The 24,140-nt window shown below is 42.6% G+C and overlaps 2 protein-coding genes across 2 annotated transcripts in view; both read right to left on the bottom strand.

Annotated features, from left to right (window-relative positions):
- Window positions 1-984: 984 nt before the first annotated feature.
- LOC118331445 (pepsin A-like) lies at window positions 985-3,330 on the bottom strand. The gene is made up of 9 exons (XM_035666393.1): window positions 3,275-3,330; window positions 2,813-2,963; window positions 2,594-2,711; window positions 2,357-2,475; window positions 1,928-2,124; window positions 1,668-1,784; window positions 1,409-1,550; window positions 1,215-1,313; window positions 985-1,122 (listed from the first exon to the last, which is right to left on the bottom strand). The coding sequence occupies exons 1-9, from the start codon at window positions 3,328-3,330 to the stop codon at window positions 985-987; spliced, it is 1,137 nt and encodes a 378-aa protein (XP_035522286.1).
- Window positions 3,331-4,656: 1,326 nt separating this feature from the next.
- Window positions 4,657-24,140, bottom strand: part of pkd1b (polycystic kidney disease 1b) — a 26,223-nt gene continuing 6,739 nt past the window's right edge. The window contains exons 11-40 of the mRNA XM_035668427.1: window positions 19,865-23,526; window positions 19,169-19,309; window positions 18,431-18,713; window positions 18,186-18,288; window positions 17,937-18,065; window positions 17,631-17,781; window positions 17,315-17,452; window positions 16,878-17,022; window positions 16,076-16,789; window positions 14,807-14,960; window positions 14,453-14,618; window positions 14,087-14,282; window positions 13,775-13,942; window positions 12,791-12,931; window positions 12,328-12,538; window positions 11,853-11,976; window positions 11,400-11,543; window positions 10,869-11,310; window positions 10,494-10,605; window positions 10,175-10,389; window positions 9,815-10,017; window positions 9,533-9,730; window positions 9,294-9,448; window positions 8,671-8,871; window positions 8,077-8,251; window positions 7,773-7,955; window positions 7,137-7,302; window positions 6,861-7,047; window positions 5,654-5,765; window positions 4,657-5,565 (exon numbers count right to left, since the gene is read on the bottom strand). Of these exons, the coding sequence (XP_035524320.1) occupies window positions 4,657-5,565; window positions 5,654-5,765; window positions 6,861-7,047; window positions 7,137-7,302; window positions 7,773-7,955; window positions 8,077-8,251; window positions 8,671-8,871; window positions 9,294-9,448; window positions 9,533-9,730; window positions 9,815-10,017; window positions 10,175-10,389; window positions 10,494-10,605; window positions 10,869-11,310; window positions 11,400-11,543; window positions 11,853-11,976; window positions 12,328-12,538; window positions 12,791-12,931; window positions 13,775-13,942; window positions 14,087-14,282; window positions 14,453-14,618; window positions 14,807-14,960; window positions 16,076-16,789; window positions 16,878-17,022; window positions 17,315-17,452; window positions 17,631-17,781; window positions 17,937-18,065; window positions 18,186-18,288; window positions 18,431-18,713; window positions 19,169-19,309; window positions 19,865-23,526 (10,028 nt within the window). The remainder of the gene's footprint in view (window positions 5,566-5,653; window positions 5,766-6,860; window positions 7,048-7,136; window positions 7,303-7,772; window positions 7,956-8,076; window positions 8,252-8,670; window positions 8,872-9,293; window positions 9,449-9,532; window positions 9,731-9,814; window positions 10,018-10,174; window positions 10,390-10,493; window positions 10,606-10,868; window positions 11,311-11,399; window positions 11,544-11,852; window positions 11,977-12,327; window positions 12,539-12,790; window positions 12,932-13,774; window positions 13,943-14,086; window positions 14,283-14,452; window positions 14,619-14,806; window positions 14,961-16,075; window positions 16,790-16,877; window positions 17,023-17,314; window positions 17,453-17,630; window positions 17,782-17,936; window positions 18,066-18,185; window positions 18,289-18,430; window positions 18,714-19,168; window positions 19,310-19,864; window positions 23,527-24,140) is intronic.

The following is a 24,140-nucleotide window of genomic DNA, read 5'->3' as shown; positions in this document are numbered from 1 at the left end:
CTCTGGCAACACCTATCTTACAGTGTTTGATGCTGTTATCTTGTTTTACTCTTTTATCAAGATATTTTCCTTTAGATAGGTAATAATATGAATTACCACTGATAAAATATTCATAGAGCTGTGTTATCATTTCAACTAAACACATTGATAACACAAGTGCGCACAGAGTCATTATATAGTAGAACACTATTTTCAGTCATAAATAAAATGAAACATGCACATCACTTAGACCATATGGTCACTTGTCCTTATTCGTCTGTAGAGTAAAATATACACAGTCTCTTACAAAACTATATCAGCATATGACCAGGAAGTACACTGCTTACTCAGCAGGGACCACCAGATGCCAGCCAGTGGGACTCCCTTTTATAAACAACCACAGAAGGCAACCTGTGGCGTCTGTAGAAAAAAAATGTCTTATTTTAAGATAATGAAAACACAACAATTCTTATTTTTGGGTGATTATACACTGATGAAAACATACTTATGAATATTATATTGCATTTCTGCCAATAGATCCTCCTAAATGTTGCACACTGGATCTTTACCTACGCTGCCATTTTACACTATGTTTTAGCATTTACCATTCTCCAATAATTGACACTTAAATTACATGGACTCACCTTAAGTATGCTAATCAATATGTAACACATGCTTTAACATACAGTATGTACAAACATCTACTACATTAAGTTGTTCTGTTGTGTGTTTGTATGTACTGCCTTTGTATCAACGGGTGTCTTACGTTGGGTTGCCATCCTTAATGAGATGTTACTGTAGCTTACCATTGACACAGATTTAGAGTCAGTGAACAGTGGAATTTATTTAACTGTTTTTATTGGATTTAAAGAAATGCAATCATTTATAGAACAAGGGAAAGTCTTTGGTGTTACACATCATTACAGTTGCACTGAAATCCTACTATCACACTAAGATGCATGCATGATTGTTGCAAGGCTCTTGGGCAAGGTGACTTCAGGTTGATTATCTAGCCATGGCCAGACCCACCATATTCTGGGCTCTGCTGAAGATGGAATAGTACTGTCTGATGAAGACATCACCCAGGATCCACAAGCTGTCACCTCCGTTGCCAAAGCCAGTACGGCAGCCATAGTACTGAGACTGTGGGAGGGATTTAGGAGACGAATGTCAAATGGAAGGGAAGTATAGTAAGATGGAAAAATACAAAGTCTGCCAGGGAACCAAACACTTACCTGACGGACGTAGGCAGAGGCAGGGAGGGTGAATTCCTGTCCGTGGATGTGGAAGGTCACAGCTGGCATTTGGGCAATGTTATTGCAGCTGACAACATACTGAGAGCAGAAGAAAGAAAGAACATCAAAGTTTGGTTCTATTGTTAAATTTCCAACTTAGTTAAGTTGTATTTTACTCAACGTAAACTACTTACGTCTCCATTCTGGCTGCTAGCTCCCACCATACTGTTGATGTTGCTGATGCTGCTCTGAGGTCCAACGACCAGAGAGGTACCAGTGTCCACAATAGCCTGGCAACCACCATTGCAAGCCACAACCTGACCATTGACGGTAACACTGAAAGGGACACACAGCACAGCATGTCTCAGACAGATATAAAAAACCTTTGACTACGATATCAGTTTGGATTGGATACATTTTGGAGGACCTGTGATGCTGTGTCTGTGGCGTTACCTGTCCACTGTGATCTGCCAGTACAGCTCATTGGAGAGGGGAATCCAAGTGATGGAACCATAATAGTGGTTGGGGTCAACACCACCAAAGGTCACCACACTGCCTTGCTGAGAGTTACTACAAAGGAAAGCAAGAACTTACTAAACATATTAGAAATCAGCTGCTGGCTCAGTTTAAGTAAACATTTGTATAGTAACAGTTTAATGTCCAGACATATTTCCCTTCTGGGTAGGATACTGGAAAGCCAAGGGTGTCCTTACGAGCTCAGGTAAACAGAGAAGAGGTCCTGGTTGACCAGGCCTTCCTTCATCATGTTATCGAAGACGGGTGTAGCGCCGGAAGCAGACAGGCGTGGGTATGCCAGGCCCAGGATACCATCAGCACGCATGTACTGCATGAAGGGAGCCTCAGACTGACTCATGCCGAAGATCTGGTTTCTCACAGCGAGCCCACCCACCTGACAAACACAAAGAGCTTTAAATCAGTCTCAAGTTTTGAATCTCTCCAGTAGCAATCTGGAATATCTGAATATCTTCTTCATTTGTTTTTTTGTAGAATAATGACATTTCTAGTCACAACACACATGAATATGTCCATGCAAGACAAAAGGAAGGAACACAGTGACAAAAAAGTAATAATCAGCGTCTAAGAACTATAAATAAGTGACTCTATATGCTTTTATTTCTCACCGTCACAGTGTCGTATCCAAGGAACCCAGTCATGCTGCCAGTACCATACTGGATACTGAGAGGACTGCCATTGCGTTTGTAGGTGCTGCTAAGTCCAGGGTTAAACTTGTCATGGTTATCTAGGAAGGTACACATGAAAAAGTTGTTTATGTTTAAGATGGTTACTAAATCTCAGTCGAGTCACCTAACATCTGTCTGCTACATGTGTGGTTGATATGCATGTATAGTTTTACGTACTGCAGGCTGGGCTGTTGCAGTAGATGGAGGGCACCCACAGGTTGGATGAGCCAGTGTCAAAGACGACCTTGAAGGACTGAGGAGGAGTTCCAATGGAGATGATTCCATAGTAAGCCAGCTGTAGATGAAGAGGAGACACAGAGATCATTCAGTTACCAAAAAACAGTAAAACAAGCTTCTATTCATCTTTCTGTTTAAGCTTTAGCAGCTGTTACTCACATCAGCATCGTTGGTCATGGGCTCCTTCCCCACGGCAAAGCGGTCGTCAAACTTGGCCATGGGGTTGTATGGGTACTTCAACCTGTACTCCTCCCACAGACCTTGCTCCTCCAGGAACTCCCTGGCTGTCTTACCCTTCTCCAGAGGGACCCTAGGATTAACCAAAGGAGCTTATTTTTGTATGTCTTTTATTGACCTGTAAAGAGGTTTTTGCTCATGCGTTTTTCCTCTTAAACTTCTCACTACTCTTACATGAGAAAACATGATGGAAACATGATGGAGACATTCTCCTGACTCAGCTACCTTCACTTAAATACTGATTTACTCTTGAGCACAGTACATACACCTGCTCATTTAAATATATATATCATAGGTCTCCAGTTATTTCAGAGGAGCTAATGAATTTAGGTAGTAGTAGGTAAATCAGTACAGGAATGTTTTAGAGTGTTAAGGCTGACTTACTGAATGAGGCACTCAGACAGTGCCACCATGGCACACACAACAAAGACCCACTTCATTGTCACGGCTTTGCTGTCAACTGTGTAAGAAAATGAATTTCAGTCAAACAGAATCAAGCTTGTGTCATAAGGTTGGTCACATTACAGAAGCATTCAAACTGAAAAACGGCAATAATAATACAGTAAATATATGATCCTGTAGTATACTCACCTGCAGACTCCAAAACTTGAGTGCCTACAGACAGTCATGCATCATCTTTTATACAGGTGGACTGACATTTTACTGTTGCACATTGATAAGGCAATGTACACACACATGTGATAAGTGAAGATAAGTAACAAGGACAATCAGTCAATAACAGTTGACCTCAAGACAATGTCAATTATGTGATTAAAAGAAGGAACACTGTATAACTGCAGTATAGTATAATATTTGTGTTCACGTTGAAGCTGCTGACCAGCAAAATAAATAGTTGGTTCTCTTCACAAAGTCAAAAGGTGATAACAGTGTTTGTTGCTATTTTAATCTCAAAGTATTTTCCTTTAGATAGGAAATAATATGAATTACTGTTGATAAAATATTCATAGAGCTGTGTTATCATTTAAACTAAACACATTAATGAAAACACAGTTTACACAGTAGTGTTATAGCAGGACACAGTTTTCCTGTTATAAATAAAATGTTTTACTAAATGAAACTTTATACCATTGTCAGACCATAATGGTCACTTGTCTTTATTTTTCTGAAGAGTAAAACATCCAAAGTCTCTTACAAAAGGATATCAGCTGTATGTAATTATATTTACAGGCATGTAATACGGTAGGGAACAATATTATATACACACAATTAGACAAAAGTGAGAACTTGGGTCATAGAATAAGGACCTGGCTTACAAATGTCTGAAATCTATGTTCAACAGGCATTTTGGCTTACATAAGCATCTAAATTTAGCATCTAAGACATTTACTTTGAATGATCTCATACACTAATGAAGCAACATTAGGACTGATTCAATGAATGACTTATGTTGAAGTGTGGTGTGTTAAAATCTTCTTTTCTGTGTGAAATAGTTAGCAAAGAATTCAAAAGTGAACTGCTACTCAAAGTTTCCTAGTTGTTTTTCTTTGGAAGAAGAAGATTCTCCATTACAGTCCATAAACGGTGTCTATGGTAAGCCCTCGACTAGTCTTGTTTTATGGAGCAATATCTTAAATGGTACTCCAGTCAGGATTGTACTTCCATGAAGTTGTGAGACTTGCCAGACTGGTCTGAAACAATGTAGCAGAGGCACTTTGTAGCTGCACCATTACAGAGATCTAGTCAGAGCCTCTACACAGTGAGAATAGGATCTGTCAACTAATATAATTTCCAGTGTAAACACATGGTTAGTCTTGCTCAGTCTCTGATCCTTCAAGGATCCAAGCCTTCCTTTTCACAGGGACTCCATCACTGATATATCCTCTTAACCCTTCTTCACTCCTGGGTCTGGTATTAGTGAATGCAAAATGGGAGCAACATGGAGCAACCCCCCCTTGGGTCAGTAAGATCCTCTGAGCTGCATCAGCTGAGTGAGAGCTCCCAGAATGCCAAGCTCTTCTCCTGGGAAGCCTTCCAAATCCAGGAGAACCTGCAGGATATAAACCATTGATCCCAGAAGCAAGCATGGCTGTTTCAGAAGTACGGTTGTTGCTAGATGCTTGAGGCTGGAATGGTACTGATTCAGACTCAGAGTAGGTCCTACGTGTACGGGGAAAGATGCAGCTTGATGCAGCAGAATTGTGAAGTGCGGAGGGAGTAAAAGAAAATGATGATGGAAGGGAGACTCGTGGCTTGGGGTAAAGAAAACCTGTTTTCCTGTGTCTAACGTCTCCTGTTTGCCTTTCTTCTTCTTCCAGTTCCTTTGGCTTTGCTGACTCTCTAAATCTTTCTGCACCTTTGTCCTCGTTACTGATCCACCTCTTCCTTCTTCTTGTCTGAGCCTCTTCCAGTTTCATTTCCAGGTTGTGAACGTCATCAGTAATCTGGTTGACCTGATCAAAATGAGACAGCAGTGCACTGACACAGGGCAGAAGGCGGTCCAGGTGGGGTTGGACGTCAAACCCAGGCTCGGACACTGACGAGTCCTCAGACCTCACAGAAAGAGCCGAGGACAAGGGACAGGGGGATGAAAATGAGGGGGATAAGGAAGGAGAGTGTGAAGAGTGGAGGGTGGAAGACAGAGTGGAGAGACGGGAGTGCTGTGAGGACCTGGAAGGAGGGATGTCCATACCTTGGAACTTCACCCTGTGCCTGAACTAGAAAGGAAACGAAATATGTGGAATCAACATCAACATGTACTGACTTTGCAAGTTTAATTTACTCCACAACTAATGCACTATCTACCTCTTTAGCTTTGGTGAGTCCCATCCACAGTTTGAGTCTCTTGATAAAGAATTCCACCATCTCATAGTCCTGAGGTTCAATGGTTGGACTGTACAGTTCAGCCTGCTCTGTCCTTGAAGTCACAGAAAAAGTTAGCAATGAGACCTACTTAATGCAATATTTACCCATAAAAATCCTTGTTGGCACTCTGCTAGGGGGAAATTTGTAGTGTTAGTAGCAATCTCACTTTCAATTAAGCATGTTCATTGGCAAAATTATGATAACACTTTTTTTTGTACAAGGATGAATTGCAATCACTTTGGTGACCTCTTCTTTCACATAACACCCCCATCAGATCAAAATCAAATCAAATGAATATGTCCAATTGTTTTATGACCAAATACCTGCAAAACTACTGATGTTCCCAATAGCCTTAGCTGTCTTTTGTGTTTAGTGCTTATTAGCCAATGTTAGCATACTAAAGTAAGCTGGTCAACATGGTAAACAATATACTTGCTAAATATGAGAATATTAACATTTACAGCCTTATAGAGCCACTTGCATGGCTGTACACTTGACTTTCCTCTACATCTGAAAAACTATATACGTCCTCTTGCTTAGACACCTTTTAAGTACTTAAGTCACTCCACCTTCATGAATAGTTCAGGCAGGCACAAAAGTCACAATATAGTCACATGTTCCATACACCCTCCAATCATGTACGCCCATGACCCATTTCTGACAATAGGCTCCATATAAACATTTAGCGCTCATTCAGTATGCAGACAACAATGCTGAGCTCTGCATCCCTGCTGCTACACTGCTGCCAGCTTTCAGAAACTGAACTCCCTCCACCTTCCTAGCCACTTCCTGTATCTATCCTGTATTAACATCTACTTGTACATGAATTTTGAAAGGGGGTTTGTGAGCTCAGGGACAGTCTGTGTCAAGCTTGCTTAGACTTGTTCCAGAGCATCACATGAGCAGGGCCACACCGCCAGACTAAAATGCTTTTTGCATATGCACATTGTCCTGGTTCACTACTGCAAAATTTACACACCAAACTTCCAAGATTTTAGTGCAGCTAGGAAGTTGTCATGTTACAAAAGGATGGACACTGGAAGTTCTTGTTACATCAAACTTTTGACATTGCAGTGCAGGGATTTTTATCCTCATATCTTCACCACCATACTACAGGTAATATTGTGTAACATGGAACATTGTGTACCTGTATGTATGGATGAGAACAGCTCCACAGAGTCTTGCCAAGAGCCAAACACCTCCCCCCATCAGTAGTAACCCATAGAGAGGGCCCAGGACTGGGTGGACCCTGCATAGTTTTTGGAGAGCCACCTGGCCACGCAGGATGGACAGCACGGAGACACCGGTCTGACGTAGTGACAGGAAACCTTCTACTGAATGGGAGAAGAGCTGAAACAAAGACAGAGGCCAATCAAATACATTTCTTCTTTATAAATATTCCATTCCACTGTTCTTCTCGTACCGTGTTTCCAAGGTGAGTGCAGAGCAGCAGCAGTAACAGCAGTAGGACAGTCAGAGCCCACATCTCCCTCCAGGCTCTCTGCAGCACTCTGCCTAACACCACCCACCTCCGTACAAACTTCAAGGTTCCCAGCAGCTGAAACATGCAGTAATGAAATTAGTAGACTCTGCAAATAGAGTGGGAAACTGTGGACCGATATACATAGTTGTGTACTGATGAAGCAGAGCTCTCATTACCTTTAGAACAAGTAGTGTGAGCAGGATAGCCGCACACTGAGAACACCTCTGTGACAGGAGGGCAGCACTGTGGAAGCTGATGAAGTTGTCTGGGTGGGACTGAAGCTGAATGGTACATGCAAGTTGTAGTAAGGTCATCAATGCGACACATAGAATAGTCAACTTTTCTGTGAAGTTATAATGAATGAATCTAGGGTTAGGGTTGTATGTACATGTACTGTAGGGGCTTAAGCATTTGCCTTGAACTCTGCTAATTTGAACTACATGGACAAGGGAACAAGTGAAGCACTGACACTAACTTTTTAGATGTAGGTTATCAAACTACCGTCACTCCAGATCAAATTTGCTAACATATAACAAGGGCCTGAACAGTTTTACGTACACTTTTTTTGTTTCTTACTTCGGAAACACAGGAAGTGCCCTGGGCCAGGAAGCAGAGCTGCAGGATAGCCGTTGCCAAGGACAACAAGGCCAGGAGAAGCTGGAGCCAGTGTTTGAATTGACGCAGATACTGGGCACGCTCAGTAGGCACAGACCACAGTTCTCCGAACAAGATTAGGAAAGCAGAGATGAGAAGGAAAGCCTGCAGGATAAAGCAAGTGGATTTTGTCACTGAACTTAATTTTTAATAATTTGCTTGAGAATATGTATTACTCTTTATTTCTATTCTTCGTCGATTTGAAAGGATTGCAAGTGTTTGTTACCGTAAGTGCCACTTGCAGATCCAGTCCAGAGAAGGATGAAGGGATGAGGAGTGGATGGATGTAGAGAAAGGGGATGACTCTCTGTGTCTGGGCCCACTCTAGTTGTATGGACACACACACAAATAAACCAGACTCTCTGTGGTAGTGTGTGAAGTCGAAAGAAAGAGTTTTAAACCTGCGATGAAAAGGGGAAGAAAAGCATTTATTAGAATTAGAAAGCATACAATTTAAATCAGTACTGTAGATTTCTTCATTACAATTAATACGATACAAAAAAAAATCAGTTTGATACTATACCAAAAAAAATCACATCAGAAGATTCAGTGTCTCATGCAAAATATGCAAAACAGTTTTGTAATCTACATGAGAAATCATCTCTTACTGCTGCATGTGTTCCCAGAGGAAAAACAAGTTGCATTGTTTTGCTTTTTGGAAAGTTTTAATGGGGTGGCACGCTATATTATTTTCCAAAGAATAATTCTATATTTTCTTGGTCTCAGAGGACTCAGCAACTGAAGAATGAATGTGCATTAATAAGTACACACTCAGCATGTCTTGGAGATGCAGTCATCTGGCCGTAACAAATCCACTTACTGTTTCTTGCTCCAGTCTGCCATGTGCAGGTCAGCTAGGAGCTGCTGTGTTGTTACACTGCTATCTCCCAGGAAGACACTTGCCAGAGGACTGAGAGTATGTGTGTACTGCAGCCGTGGCAATCCGACAAGGCGCAGTGTAGGGTTTTGGTGTAGGTGTGGCACTAAGGTGTGGATGATCCACTGCTCTGCTTCTGACCAGCTGGATGAAGAGAGAATCGATATACAGTAAGCTTGGGATTGTGTGTGTATGTGTGCAAAAAAGCAGATGAATGAGATGCAACATCAGTGTTAAGCTTTTTTTCTCTACAGATATTCTTTTTTGTCCTGACAATTAGACTGAAAGTTAAACTCTAAAGAGTAATCAGTCATTAGTCAAATGTGTCACCATGGCGGAATTGAGGCTGTACTATATTTTTCGGATGACAGCAGGCTAAAAATAAGTTGACTGCATGAAATAATGAAATCATTCATGTTGAATAATTTTTAAAGCAATTATGTGTTTCTTCACTTCTGGCTGAACTAGAATTACATTTTAGTGCTGCTTCCCCAGATTATACAGTGTGTGTCTGCATTAGGTATGGTGTAGTGTTTTGACAGCAGGAAGCTGAGTGCTGCCCTTACTCTCTGAGTGAGGTGAGGTTAGGGACCCCCGAGGGTGCTGTGTGAAGACGGCGTCTGACAGCGGAGTGCAGCAGCCTGCCCTGCCTCTGCTCTACACTGTCCTGGTAGTTCACCATCAGCACCAGCAACAGAAATAACAGCTGGCACACACAGTGCTACAGAAAAGATTCAGTTTATCAACAAAAAAATTAGATGCTTCTGAAAACAAATTGTAACAAAATTTTAAAGTTTAGTTTTACCCTCATTAGTGATCGCAGAGCTCTGACTTTACGGGCCTCCTCTTTAGCCTGAAGCAGCCCGTAGCCACATGGTGGCCGAACCTTCCCACCATGCTCTCCAAACGCCCTCACAACAGTGGTCTCCTGAGCCAGCTGATCCTCCACCTCTGGATCCACAGGCCTCCACAGTGCTGTGTAGATCAAGGTCTGTACAAACACCTGAACAAGGAAGATGGAGACTGCAAATCAAAGGATCCTAAAGATCTATGAAGTGAGTTAATGAGATGACATGTTTGAACCCACCTTGAGAGGTTCCAGCAGCAGAGCAGAGGTAAGAAAGGCAGAGAGAGCTGATACCATCCACATGAGGACTACTGTTCTGGAAAAAAAGCTGCCGTAGAGTCCGACCACAGCCAGGCAGGCTCCTAGCAGCACAGCCACCAGGGGGTAAATCACACACACTGCCCAGGGAGGAAGCAGCCAGCTGGGTTGACCTCGAGCAACGCCTAGGATGAGCAACAGATATCTCAAACACCAGTCACAACCAGATCACCAGATGTGAATAGAAATTGGGTAGTATAGTGATTCCCAACCAGTAACTGCACCCCAGGGGGATTATGCAGTTGCCAGGGGACACATGGAAAGATTGTGGAGTAGTAGTACCTATGCGTGTGGTGGAGGAGGAGCATGTGGAGTCAGGTGAAGGGGTCGGCAGGAAGGTGCTGGCCACCGAGTCTACAGATAACACAGAGGGACACTTGTAGAGTCCTGCCCCATACAGGGGGGGACAGGACTGTGCATTTAGCTTGTGGATCTCTGCACCATACAGGGACTTATTCTCACTCCGCTCTGACCAGCTGCTACACGAGGTGCTCTGCCTATAAAAGCAAAAGACTAGTAATTACAGTGTGTTGCTAACAATATTGTAAGAAACACAGAAATGCATGTAATGGCGTTTGCAATTCACAGAAGCAGTCCTTACGTGTTTGAGAGTGAGGAGGTGGTTCTGGGGGAATCACGGCCGCTGTCTGAGTTGCTGTTAGTTATATCTGCTGTTTCCTCTGCTGCTGCAATGGACATCAGAAGATCCTCCTCTGGCATCGAGTACAAAAATACATGATCAGACTAGTTCACACTCTGTCTATCCACATCTGAGGACCCATCCCTCTCTTATACTCTTATTAGTTATAAGCAATGTGGGATTGTCTTCTGCAATTTAAATTTTTGCTTTATAGAAACCATACAGTACTCTCTTTGACAACACGACAACAGATTTTTCAGATGTACATGATTAATAAACCCTGATTTCCCTTGAGTGAATATTTGAATATCTGAGTTTATTGGAACAGTTTCTCACCCGACAGAGTCAGAAGTGTGAAGTGTGTCAGATTGTGGTTATGAGCCTGCACTAAGTTGGTGTTCATGGCAGGGACCTTTCGGTTCAGTGCAGCAATAGATTGGTGAGAACTGGGAATGTCTTTTGAAAGGGGATATGTGCAAAGGGGAGAGTGAAGAGCAGGAGGTGAGCCAGTGAAGGAGGGGGAGGCCAGGCGGAGCTGCATCAGGGCCTTTTTTCTCCTCAGCTGGCGCATCGGGCCAAGAGAAGGTGAAGCTTTGCAGAGGTTGGGGGCTGGGGTCGTCATAGTGATGCATGGGCCTACTGGTAGATTGAGGAGGCTGTCGCAAGACGGCCACGTCCCTATGCCCTCCTTTTGACATGCTCCATCTGTCTGGGGAGCCAAGCCAGATGCAGCCCAAAAATCCAGAATACTGGAGTCAAATGCCTTGCTGTCCAGTAACTGCAGAAGCCAGAAGAACACTTAATGAGACAGGAGGAGAAGAGTGATTATTTGTGTTCACGTGTGTGTGTGTGTGTGCGCACTCTCACAGATGAAGGACTGTCCCCGAATGGGCCAGAGGAGTCTGGCAGAGACAGGAAGGAATGCCCGGAGAGCTCCGATTGGCCGAGGTAGACGTCCATTTCCACAGAGTGACAAGCGGGAGAAGGAGGAACTGACATGTCCATGGTTACCTGGATAACACACACATATAAACACACACCTGCTGCCTGAGCATTTCTGAGTGTACATTCAGATAAATGGAAAACACTCACTTGTGCTGTTTCCATACTGAGATAAGACTGTTTGACAAGCAAAGCTTGGACGTACGTCCAATACACCACTCTAATGACCTCTAATCTGGAACGCACTGAAGGCATGTGTAAGAGCAGAATGAACACATTAATATGTCAAATGGGTCATATGAGGACAGATTTTCTTTCAGCAGTCAAATGTATCATGAGCATATATGAGTATATTAGCTTTAAGCTGTTTAGAGTTACCTGACTGTGAGCTTTTCTAAACAGGAAACAGAGGAAACACTGGACAGGAAACACCAGTACAGCAACAGTCATCCCCACAGCAACTGTCTCCACGCTAACCAGCAGCTGGGCTGACACTGGACCACTTGTGGCAAAGGGACACAAATCAGTTTCATCCTGTCACCTCTGCAGAGCCTACTCACAGACTGGTTTATATCTGGAAATGGCCAAATGTATTGCTATGTATAACTAAAAAAATGACATAATGACATAACTATAAAACATTAAATTGTATTTACTACTGATAATGTAATATCATATTACCTTAGTCAGTGATTACTTATTTTGTTTAAATGACATTATTATAGTAATTAGAAGGACTGTATCTTTATTGAAGTGTTATTGAATCAAATGATATAACAATCTGACATTTGTTGTATTATCTATTCCCTACCATGAAAGATTTGGGGTTTATACTGATCTATACTTATCTTACCTGTGCCCCACGGTGCCAACAGCCCCATACCACAGAGCCCCCAGTGCCAGGTAGAGGTGCAGCATGAGGGCACTGCATGTAACCCTCTGAGCCCTGGTGAAATGGCTGTGAGCAGGACGCTCCCACAGCGACAGCCACAGGTGGTGCTCAACCATCCCAAACATCAGCTGGGAGGTGAAGACGCGTCGGAACTGAGAAAGCTCCTCAGGACCTGGCGAGGATAAATTGAAAGGTTGAAAGAGGTTGTCAGGAAAAAACACACCACCCAACCACTGGAAATAGGAAATGGTTGCACATGAACGTATGTGGTTTGTTTGATAAATCATTTAATCCAGAACTTTTAGCCCTGTGCCAAAATCTGGACTTGTGATAGTAGAACAGCTTGTTCTACTATAACATTAAATAGACATTGTGAGATTTTTTCTTGCAATGTGTTGGTTGAAAGTAATATGTATTATCTTACATGAAGCTAGAACTTCCTTATCCACAGTGCCGTTCTTCTGATTCTCCACAGAGAGCCAGTCCTCCAGCAGGAAGAAGAACATGTGATCTGTCTGAGGGTCCCAGACCACCACATGCTGCACGTACCAGGAAGGGTCCAGACCTGCATTTACATATATGATATCAGACTACTTATAGTATCAAGTAAGTGCATTGATTTGATCTCCTGTTGTTTTGTTGTGGATGGATAAATTAACAAATCTTTTTGAACGACTCGTTTTAGCGGCACTGAGTCACTGCTCATGAAAGCGTGAATTCACTCACTCATTTCCCAGTTTTACTGCCCATGCCCAGTGTTATTGCAGGGTATTGCTCACGGTGGTGCGTCGCTCATAACAAAATGAAACAGAAATGAATGAGAATCATTGGACATCAATGAGTGACTCCAATCAAATCCAGTCCAGAGCCTGGCAGCTACACTCACTCATACACTCACACTGAACGAGGTCGAATGAACCTTTCACTCAAACTGGGAGTGGGTCTGCTACTTGTCTAAGAAGAATGACAAGTTTATGCAGACAAATCACATTTCTGTAACATTGTATGTCGGGCTTACATAGCCTACCTACATACAAGTGGGATGCTGAATCAACGCATTAAAATGTAAAATATTAATGGAAACTTATACAAGATGACTGGAAATGCTTTTGAAGAGAAGTTTTATGGGGCAGGCAGCAGTAGCTATACTATAAGACAGTGTCATGGAGAAACGGGCGCCATACCAAAACTCAAAACCTTTGATACATTTACAACTCAAGGGAACTGATTCTGTGGGAAAAAATGGTCTACCCATCACTATTTGAAACATTTGATCTTGTACTAGGTTTTGATTGCCGAATTTGTCTTTATTTGCTCTTCATTTAGAAAAATTAACCAAAATATCCATCTAGAGGGTGAAATAATTTTACTTGTTTCTGACATAACTAACTTAGCAGTTTCCATGTACCTGTGTTATCATGCCAGATGCGAATTTTCCAAACTTCCCCCAGGTTGTCATCTGTCTCGAGGTGAAACTGGTCCAGGCTGCCACGCTGAAAAGCTCCATCCCTCTGCAGATGCCGAGATCCACTCTTGTTCACACCATACAGACTGATCCCAACATGTGCCGTGGTGCCTGATTGGTCAAACCCCCAACATGAATCATTTCCATCATATACAATTAGAGGTTTCATAAATCAAAACATGAAAATGCATTTATTATTTATTTTTTTGTCTTCACTTTTCATTTCTACATCCTATTGACTTGTCCTTGGCTGACCTGCTCCTCGTCTCCAGCCGGTCTTAACCAGCACTCTATAGTGGTACAGCCCTGGTCTGCCACACAGAGGGACCTGGCTCAGTCTCAAGCTGTCCAAGTGGTCCAGTTTATGAGCGATGAGCCCCACCAGCAGGTGAATCAGAACCAGGACGGCACACACAATCGCCACAACGATGTTATGCAAGGGGCCGCCTGACTGCACAGATAACACAGGGATAGAGGGAGAAGAGGAAGAGCCTGTTGGTGACTAACCTGTTTTTAATCCTGACATTGCTTTGGAGGAATGGATTAGATATATTTATTTGTCAGAATATTCAAAAATAATGTCTATAAATATAAATATAGGTGCTTTGTGTTCTCACATACCGGTGGCAGCAGAACAACGGCCCCAGGATGAACAAACAAACTGGCCCCAAACATGGTGAGGTGCTGGGTGAGACAGTGTGCTGTGTGGAGTGTGCTGCCCTCCAGTGGCTGTAGACCCTCACTGCTCCAACGCCTCTCCTCCACACTATAGTACTGACACAGAGAGCTGAACACGCACACCGACACGTGGACAGGGCCGCCGTCGACCAGAGATGAGGTAAGGTTGACAGAGAGAGGCTTGTCTGTTCCGTTCAAACTGTTGTGGAAGAATTTTAAGTCTTTAAAGTACTTCTTTATTCAGTAAAGTGGGCATTCAAACACAGCACCGAGTTACAGAAAAGAGCGGTGACTCACAGTGGAGACAGAAAGATGGATTCCTCTTTAGAGGTGGTCGGAGCGGAGAGAGTGAGAGCCCACTCTCTCACAAGGGAATCCTGGGATGCATTAGTCCCTGGCACTGTAGAGCTCACTTCTATCTTGACATGTCCCAGGCTCACTGGAGTAGCTCCTAGATATGCATAATGCAGATAATCTTTTTATTTATAATTCATGCACGTAGATATAGAGTAAGGTTGATAAATAATTATGTAGGCGCTGCATTATCGACGTTAAAGATAGTTCGCTGTCACTATTTAACAAATGACATCCTGACATGTTATGTTTACACCAAAACTTCCCAGAACTGTCAGCCACTGTCGTTCATTTAAAATGTATTCATACTTAAATGTAAAGTCGGGCAGTCATTACTTTGTTGAAGTTTAAAACTGAGGTAGGGCAGCCCTCTAATACTTTTTTAATTAAAGACACTTAGGAAGATTGTCTCTTTAAATTGTTCTTCATAAATAAACATTTAAAGCCACTGCGTCTGACTGTGAAAATGTCTGGCTTTTGCTGCCCTCCAGTGGAAGTAAATTTCCACTGCAATCAGCTCTTTTCTTCTACAAGCTAAAAATGGAAGCAGCTCTAATCGATATTTTTATAATCATGACTCGAGTCACAATGTAAAAACTATGGGACTTTGTGAAAGGGGTCACTCACAGTGATGAAACTACAGAGCATTATCACCCATCACACTTCATAGTGAGCCGAAACTCCGGCTCATTGTTTACTCATTCAACTCTACTGTCTTGCTGCCGTTTGGTTCTGGGCTGGTGGTTTACAGTAGTTGAGCTGAAAGACACTAAAATGCTCTATGGAGCTGAACGGAACTCCAGATTTTGCTGATAATTCTCTGGATTTGTTACTAAGACATAACTCATAGTCATTTGATCCATTTTGTTCTAGAAATATTGGTTAAAACTGGAACTGGAATGTGCACACTTTGACATATGACTTTGCCGACTCCTAATAATAGAAGATACTATGGCAGACAGCATTGTCTCAGTTTTCTACAAAACACCCCAACTTAGTTATTTATTTGAAAGATGATATAATCACATTCTACAAAAAGGGGTTTTGCATAGATACAATTTGCCATTTGTAAAATTGTACATTGGTGCATAGCAGGAATAAAGTAAAACGGCATTAAGACCAAATGGCCATAAGCATTATACCAAAGTGCAAAAGTTTAAGATGTGGAAACAAGAACGGTCCAGAGAGAGAAAGAGAAATAATCTACCGTACCTGGGTCCAGACTGAAGTTGAAGGAGATATATAAACCCGCATTTTCATCAAGCCTATCCACAGCTTTGACTGTAAGGTTCAACCTTCCTTCAGCAGGCAGAGTTACAGTAAGACATGTCTCGTTCCCAGCTTCACCTACCCTCCCATCTCCACCCCTATCATCCTGTCCCACAGGGTACTTGTTGGGCAGGGTGACCCGTATGGCCTGTTCAGGGTTCAGATCCTGGATGGGTATGGGTTGGCCCTGAGGTGTGGTGAGCTCCATGCCAACCAGCGAGGTAGAAATTGGAGGATCGGCTGCAGTCAGCAATGGGTTGGATCCCAATTCTCCATCCATACCAAACAGTACTTGCACCACCTCAGACTTCTGACTCTTCAGGTGAGCAGTAAGGGAGGTAGGGATATGAAATTGACATGGGCGAGAACTCTTAGATTCATCAGTTGATGGTAACTGAGAGGGGATGATCTGGTTTTGGTTGGAGTGGTGAGTGCAGAGGAGGTCGGAGGGGTCTCCATGGAAGCCCACTGTATTGATATAAGGGGTGGAGAGTGAAAGGGGAGCCTCGCCATGCACATGTGAATGCATCAGAGAGCGCATCAGGGCCCTTGCGTGACCCAGCGCTGACAGGGCGATTGTGGAAGCCGACTGCAGAGTGCTTGAGTAGGCTGGGTGAGAATTGAAAGCAGTGACAGACACAGCAGCAAGGGTGCTGCCTGGAAACACAAAGAACACAAAATATTAACACATTCTGTAAAGTTCACAATCAGGACATGACTGTTTCATGCAGGAGATGATCGGCACCTATGATGTTAAGGATGTTTCTTCCTGTTTCAACAGTTGACAAACCACCGGGACTCATCTGTTCCTCCATTACATGGATCATCTTCCTTACAGCTTCCAGAACCTTCTCCTGGCAGTTTTCACATACCAATTCACTAGGAACAGCCTTGGGAAAACAGAAAATTAAGATTTTTTTTTACAGAATGAATGCTTGAAAGATGTAAATTTAGAAAATAATGCGAATGAAGTATGATGTTATGCTCTTGTGTGAAATGGCCGTTCGGTTTTTGTTTGTCTTTGTCATGAATTACTGCAGGCACCAATATGAGAATGGATTAAATGTCTCCATATGTTTGATACCCAGCAGCTGTCCTCTAAAGCATTTTCAATATTACTAATCGCTTGTTAAATATTTTTGAGCTGAGAATGATCAGAAAGCAAACTAGGCGATTACTTACAGTAGACTGTGACAGTGCTGAGCTGATCTGGTCGACATCCAACAAGGAGGACACGGGGAGAGAGGCCAAGGCTTGGGTCACATTTTCCCGGATCTCCCTTCTGTCCATGAGCTCCCCGGCAGTCCATCCCGACTCCATCTGTGGATGGGTGGGTGAAACTTATTAGTCAGTATTCCAACCAAATGCAAACCTTTCGAGATTCTCACATCCATCTATGTTCATAATCTTCAATTATTCTGTTATGGATGACAGCTATTTAATCATAATCAAGCGTAATTTCATGCACTGGCAAATGAGTTATGATGCTAACCGGTACCTGATTGAGTTGGCTGGTGAGGGCAATGGAATAAGGAATGATCTCTTGAGGGTTGCCATGTTGGACTAAAGCCCACAGCTCAGTCTGGCTCTTGTTTCTGAGCCACTGACTGGCAGCTCTATCCCTTGCTGGATGTTCAACTGTTAACATTCTGAAGAAATGAGCAACCAGTAATACTGAGCTCACTAAAACATGGCAAGACAAACTTTGGCATAGCATGTAATAACATAACATAAAAGTTGATAGAAAAATAAAATATGGTGGAAAGTGTGGCATATAACAACAAGCAGAATTGTGATGTCTTACCTGTTCAGAGCAACAACCTTTGCACCCAAGTAGTCTTCTACCAGCAATGTAACTGTGATAACTGACATGTTTCTTTTTTGCTCAGGACTTCCCATTGGAACCAAGCTGCCAAATGTTGAACGGGTACCCCTAAGGAGAGAAATTAAGACATAAAAAACTCAGCAAATCCAAACCTGATGTTTTTTAACATTCATGTCAGGATCACACTTCCTTGTCTATTAACAGCTGTAAGTTAAGGCCTATATTCACCTGTACAGAGTGAGCAGGGGGCACACCATGCCAACGAGCTGGCATGGTGCTACCTGGAAGGTATAAATCAGCTGAGAGGCACTGCTTTCATTACCTTGCCACCCTGCCAAAAGAGAACAGATGTTAGCGAAACACAATCAAATTTTCAAAGCATTTACTCTCTTGGCTTGTCCAATCAAAAAGCTGCTTAAAGGTTTTGATGCAAATTGGATTTTGAAAAACTTTCACTATTTCTACAGTGTTACCTGAGCAGTTATAGGTGACCACTGTCTCCAGCAGACGAATATCTGACTCTGGACTGAGCTCACAGAGGCCTCCATGTGGTGGATTGTTAGGTAGTACGGTAAGGCTGGCGCTGCCCCACTGCTCAATGTCAGGCTGGGATACATTGAGAGTAAAGGTATAACTTTTCCCTGCCTGCAGGACACCTGAACGCACCACCAAATTAGGAGACTGTCCCCCTGTAGTGGTGGAAACCTTGTCAAGGTCAAGGGTCATGCCAGTCTGGTCTGCTGCACTCCATTTGTACTGTGAGAAGACAGATACATGAATCATAATAACACTGAATGGCTTATTGTCTGTGTACATTTGTATATTTCTTGGCTGCAAATAACAAACCATTGTATTGTTCATTGTTCATCTACCTAATTAAGCATTGCTAAGATTCAATATAGATTAAAGTGTCCAATCACAAATTAATTCTCTAAGCAGATAAACACCAAATTAATACAATAATGAATAACAGCAGAGACTGCAGCAGAGGGAGCACAGATAGTGGATAGTTCCTCTTTGCACTTGTACTACCTTTTACGTTTTATAATAAATGTTTTGTCTTATGCTATTATCTTTGGTTTTACTTCCAACATTTGCATTTTGTTCATTAAACCACTATTTAACAGAAGTCTGCACAAAAAATTATGAAATTCTACTTGAATAATGATTCTACACAAAAACAAACTGATAGTTAGTAAAGGAATCATTACCTGAGCCTGGTCGTCACATTGTCCACATTGTCCTGAGAATATGATGGGGGTAGTGTAACTAATGTGGTAAGAGGAGGACAGGACAGAGCAGGACACACATTCCACAATCACCGGAAGCACAGGAGCTTCACACACAGTCACCTAAAGATATGGAACAGAGGTATGTGAAGTGTTGACTAAATTCAAGTAAGTTCTTCCACAGTCTCCAAAACAATTTATTTGCAAGAGATACTGAACATAACTTCATATAGCTTTTCTATTGCTGCTGGTTCAAGAAAAATACATTGATTTTAAAGAGATAAAGCATGCATTTATGTGATAATGGAGTTAGATTATGGATAATACTCACTGTCTGGTTGACAGAGACAGGTCTCCTCCCTGCCTTGTGTATAGTGAGGGTGAAAATGTAGATTGTGCCTGGGTGCAGCTGTGTGCTGAGTACAGTCATTCTACTGCTGTTACTCCCAAAGGGATGATTTAAAAAATTAGACTCTGTGGAGTTCTGAAAATACAAACACCCAGGAGTTAGTAATACCTACATAGATCTCAAGTAGGGAGATGACTGTGTATCGAAGAATTACCACTTTTGCTGCTTTCAAATTCTGTATTCATTTCTTATCTTATACAACCTATAATGATAGCAGTTAATATACTTTTCCTTACAATAAAGTTGATTTAACATTAAGAGGCCTTTACCACTGTCATGCAGGTCCAGTGATACTGGAGTGTATCTTCTACTTCTGGCTCTATATCAGGGTCTTGGGACTCAGAGCCATCCAGGACTAGGTCACTGAGGCTGGGCCACAGTCTGTGTGAGCCTCCCTTGATGACAGCTACCAGTGGGGAATGGACCACTGTGATGGTGGTTTTTCGTTTGACAAGTAGAGGGGTTCCCTGGAGTGAAACAGTGAATACCAGGCAATACTGTCCCGTATCGAGGGTATGCTTTTGGAGTAAGAGAATAGGTGAAGTTGCATCTACCGGACTTCTAAGAATGACGTTGTTCCCAGAGTTGGCATTGGTACAATTGGACTCTTTGAGTATCTCCCATAGGTATGTGGTTTTGTAAGCAGAGCAGTTAATGTCAACGCTTGCTTCAAAAAAACTTGTCCTTGACCTGAAGATAGTAGACTGGCTCTGGACAAGAGAGACTTGGGGGCTGGAACACTGGGGCTCCTCTACCTTCATGTATAACTGTGTGGACACATGGCTGACACTGTTGAGAACTGTGACTGTAACACTGTATTTCCCAGGAATATAATAAGTATGACTGACTGTGCTTAAGTCTGTCACTAATTCTTCAGTAGAGTCTCCAAAGTCCCAGATGTATCTGAGGTTGCTCCCTCCATTCACTTTTGTAGAAAACATGGCAGCATGTCCAATGAATATTCTGTCTAAATGACAGACAAGCTTTACTGTCTTAACAGGCCACTGAACTATAGCAGTGTCATTTACCATCATGGAGCAGACTCCATTGGTGGCTAGCACGCTAACAGACAATAAACCGCTCTCAGGTGGAGTGAAGATCACTTCTTGTCCCATGAGCCATGTGGGCTCAGATCCCACTAAGTGAAATGTCCAGGTGTAATTGACTGGAAGTACACTTTGAATTTCTGCCTTGAACTGTATTCCTTTAAGAGCCTCTAGAGCAGTAGAACAACAGTTCACAAGCCCCAAACCTTGAATATGCTCAGTGACCAGAAAGCTGGAAGACACCTCAGCACTACTGACCTGGTTCCAAGCTTTAACTGTAACTTCATGTGTCCCTGCTAGAAGGTTTGATGTGGTGAACTGGCCCTCGAGAATGCCCTGACTATAAATCCAGTCTTTGTTTCTAAATGTTATAGCAAAGCTTACATTACTTCCATTGGAGATTGTTGGTATAAAAGTAACATGTTCCTCTGTGCAGAAAGAAGACTTAGAAATGTTCAGCATTAGACCTTTGATTACATCCTGGACTGTGACAATGTGTGAAACCATCTGCCAGTTTATCCCATTGGAAACATTCAAAGATACCTGATAGATGCCTGCGTGTGGAAAGGTGTAGTTAAATGTCCTATTAGGGGCATTAAAAAGCATGCTTTTGGCACCTCTAACTTTCCAATTCCAGTGCAGATCGCTACCCTCACGAATAAGTCCATGGAGTGGAACAGCAGCACTTGCGGCAATATAAAATGGATTTGTCTTTCCTTCAATTTTAAAGTCCACCTCTTGGATCTCTTCTTGAACATTAAACTCTTTTGAGGCATTGCTGTGGCTGAGGACATTCTGAACTGAAACTTTGACAAGACAATGACCCAAATTTGTGAAAGTATGGTGAAGAAAGGGTACATGTGTCTGCAGTGGTGAAAGATCAGATTTCACATACCAAAAGTACTGTAGGTCTGACCCGGCAACCACGGATACAGAGATGTTCACTACTTTCCCTAATGCCACAATGTTTGATTGTGTTGTAATGTGTGCACTTGTTAGACGCTGTACTGCCACTAAAGAAACAATGCTGGTTGCCTCACCCAACTTGTTAGAAGCTCTTAGATGAATTGAAATCCCACCAGGAGTTTCAGCTAAGATATGAAAAAGCTCTTCAATACCAGTAATTTGGCGATTTATTCCGCTCTGCATAGCAAGCCAGTGATAAGTGACATTGGAGCCCTTAGTGATTGAAGCAATAAACAGCAGTTCCTCTTGGGTTGGTACATATTTCATGTTTGTCAGGCTCTGACATTCAATCTGAAGACCCTCTATTCTTTCAAATACCTCTATTAGAATAGCTGCCTCCTTTCTACTCACCAGGTTCTGTGCTATTACCCTTACTTGATACACTCCTGGTTTCAGAAACACAAATCTAAACTGATATGTCCCCTGTTTGGTTGAGGTCATACCATCCACAGTCCAGTAGTAGTTAGTGCTACTGATAGCACTGCTAATTGCTGAAATAAGAGTTTCTTCTCCTACTACAGCATATGGCTGATTGGTGTGAAGTGAAAGGTCTGAAACAGGAAGTAAAACATTCACTGTAAGGGTCACAGAATCCCTGCTAACAGCATTAAATGCTGTGCTGGTGACTGTGAACTGACCAGTCGAGGTAAAGACATGTGACACGTTATGTGTTTGCTCAACTGGAGAGCCATCTCCGAAGTCCCACAGCACTGACACATTACTACCAGTGCAATTGGCTACCCAAAATGATACTAATGTATTGACTGTCAGTGTGTCTATTTGAGTATCATGCACCACAGACAGCTTACTTACAGGGTTTTGAATGGTAATACTAGCTTTGGCTGTTTGGTTGTTGACCTTGTTACTTGCTGTCACTGATACCTCTTCAACACCTTCGTCTTTAAAGATAAAACACTTTTGAGCATTTTCTGTCATGGCAATGACACTAGAGGGGTTGCTGAACCACTTAAATTGGTAACCTGTCATCTGTTCAGGGAAAACTAACACCCTGAAGCATACCTCTTCTCCTACTGCCACTACTTCCTGTGATGACTGCACTGTCATGTTGGTTATTGGTGCTTCGACGTAGATACTCGTATTAAATGATACAGATGTAACAGAACTAAACACAGTCAGACTAATACGAAAAATCCCATGGCTTTGAAATTTGTGCCTGGCTGTTGACTGTCCCCTCACTACAGTCAGAGGTGATCCATCTCCAAACAGCCAATGGAAAGTCAGAATGGATATGTTCCCATTCACCAGAGCGTTAAACTCTATGTCTCTTACACTCATGATGCATTCTGTAGGGAGGACTCCACTAACAGCCAACCTATAGACCTCTACACTGATAGACTGATGGGCTTGGCTGAATGAATTCGAGACAGTTACGTCAACTATGTAGTTTCCTGGCGACTTATAGATGTGGGAGATGGAACCATCTGTCAGGTTTCCCTGCAGGGACCCATCACCAAAGTCAAAATTCCACTTGAGACGTGTACCAGTGACCACCATAGCTCTGATATCTGTAGCAGAGTTTAGTTCACTGGGTCCGCTGTAGCTGACCGTTAATCCAGAGATTTTCTCCATGACTTCCACCATGAGCCAGGTGGTCAGAGCTGAAAGAGTGTTGTTTGCACACACTGTGATATTATAGACCCCTGCAAATGCAAAAGTGTGGCTGACATTATGGTGGATACATTGGACAGCTTCAGAGTCGTCGCCAAAGTCCCATGTGTAGGTGACAGCATAGGTGGAGGGCTCTGCAGAAGCTTCCAGAAGGAGGGTCTGTTTGACAATGGGCACGGGAAGGGACGAGGAAATGAGGAGGCGATTTAACTGAGGGCGGACGATTATCTTCATGGATGTGTCAACGTTGTCATACAGGTTGGAGACTTGGACATGGAGTGTGTAGTCATCTGCATGAAACCACACACAAACACACACATACACACAGAAAACTGATTTTACCTTGATGGACTGAACATTTCTACCAGTGTCAGTATTGCCTTTAAAAAAAATACGTAATAATGTAAATGAGATCAAAAGAAAGATGATACATTGTTGAAATAAAAGACTTCTTTACCAGTCAACCTAAAATACACACACATTACACACCTAGCATACATGGGGCATCCTATGAACCTAAGGTCACGTTTCTGGCCAATATTAGCTCCAGTAGTCCAATATTCACTCTTCTTTTACCCCTGGTTTTGTCTGCACCTCCTTAATCCTCCCATCTGACAAGTCCTTAGGTTAAATATCCAGCTCTATGGCTGCTAAATCCACCATGTTCACTGGTTAGGAGCTAAGTTATTGTGTATTTTTTAGTGCTGGGCAGGTAGCATGTTGCAGGTTTATCAGAACTTGTTTTCTAAAAAACAACCGCGGCTGATGGAAACTGGGTGATATGAGCAGTGAGAATGAACCACAACGGTTAAAGGGGAACTTCGGCAGATTTTTACCCTAGTCTTGATCACTAGAGGTCACAGAGTCTTCTCCTTCTGCGTTTACCTGCAACAAGTGTTGCGCT

The sequence above is a fragment of the Morone saxatilis genome, unplaced genomic scaffold (genome assembly GCF_004916995.1).
Source record: "Morone saxatilis isolate NCDOM2014 unplaced genomic scaffold, NCSU_SB_2.0 Contig1, whole genome shotgun sequence".
Lineage (NCBI taxonomy): Eukaryota > Metazoa > Chordata > Actinopteri > Moronidae > Morone > Morone saxatilis.
The sequence above is the reverse complement of the archived record's forward strand: the minus strand, read 5'-3'. Positions and strand labels throughout refer to the sequence as shown.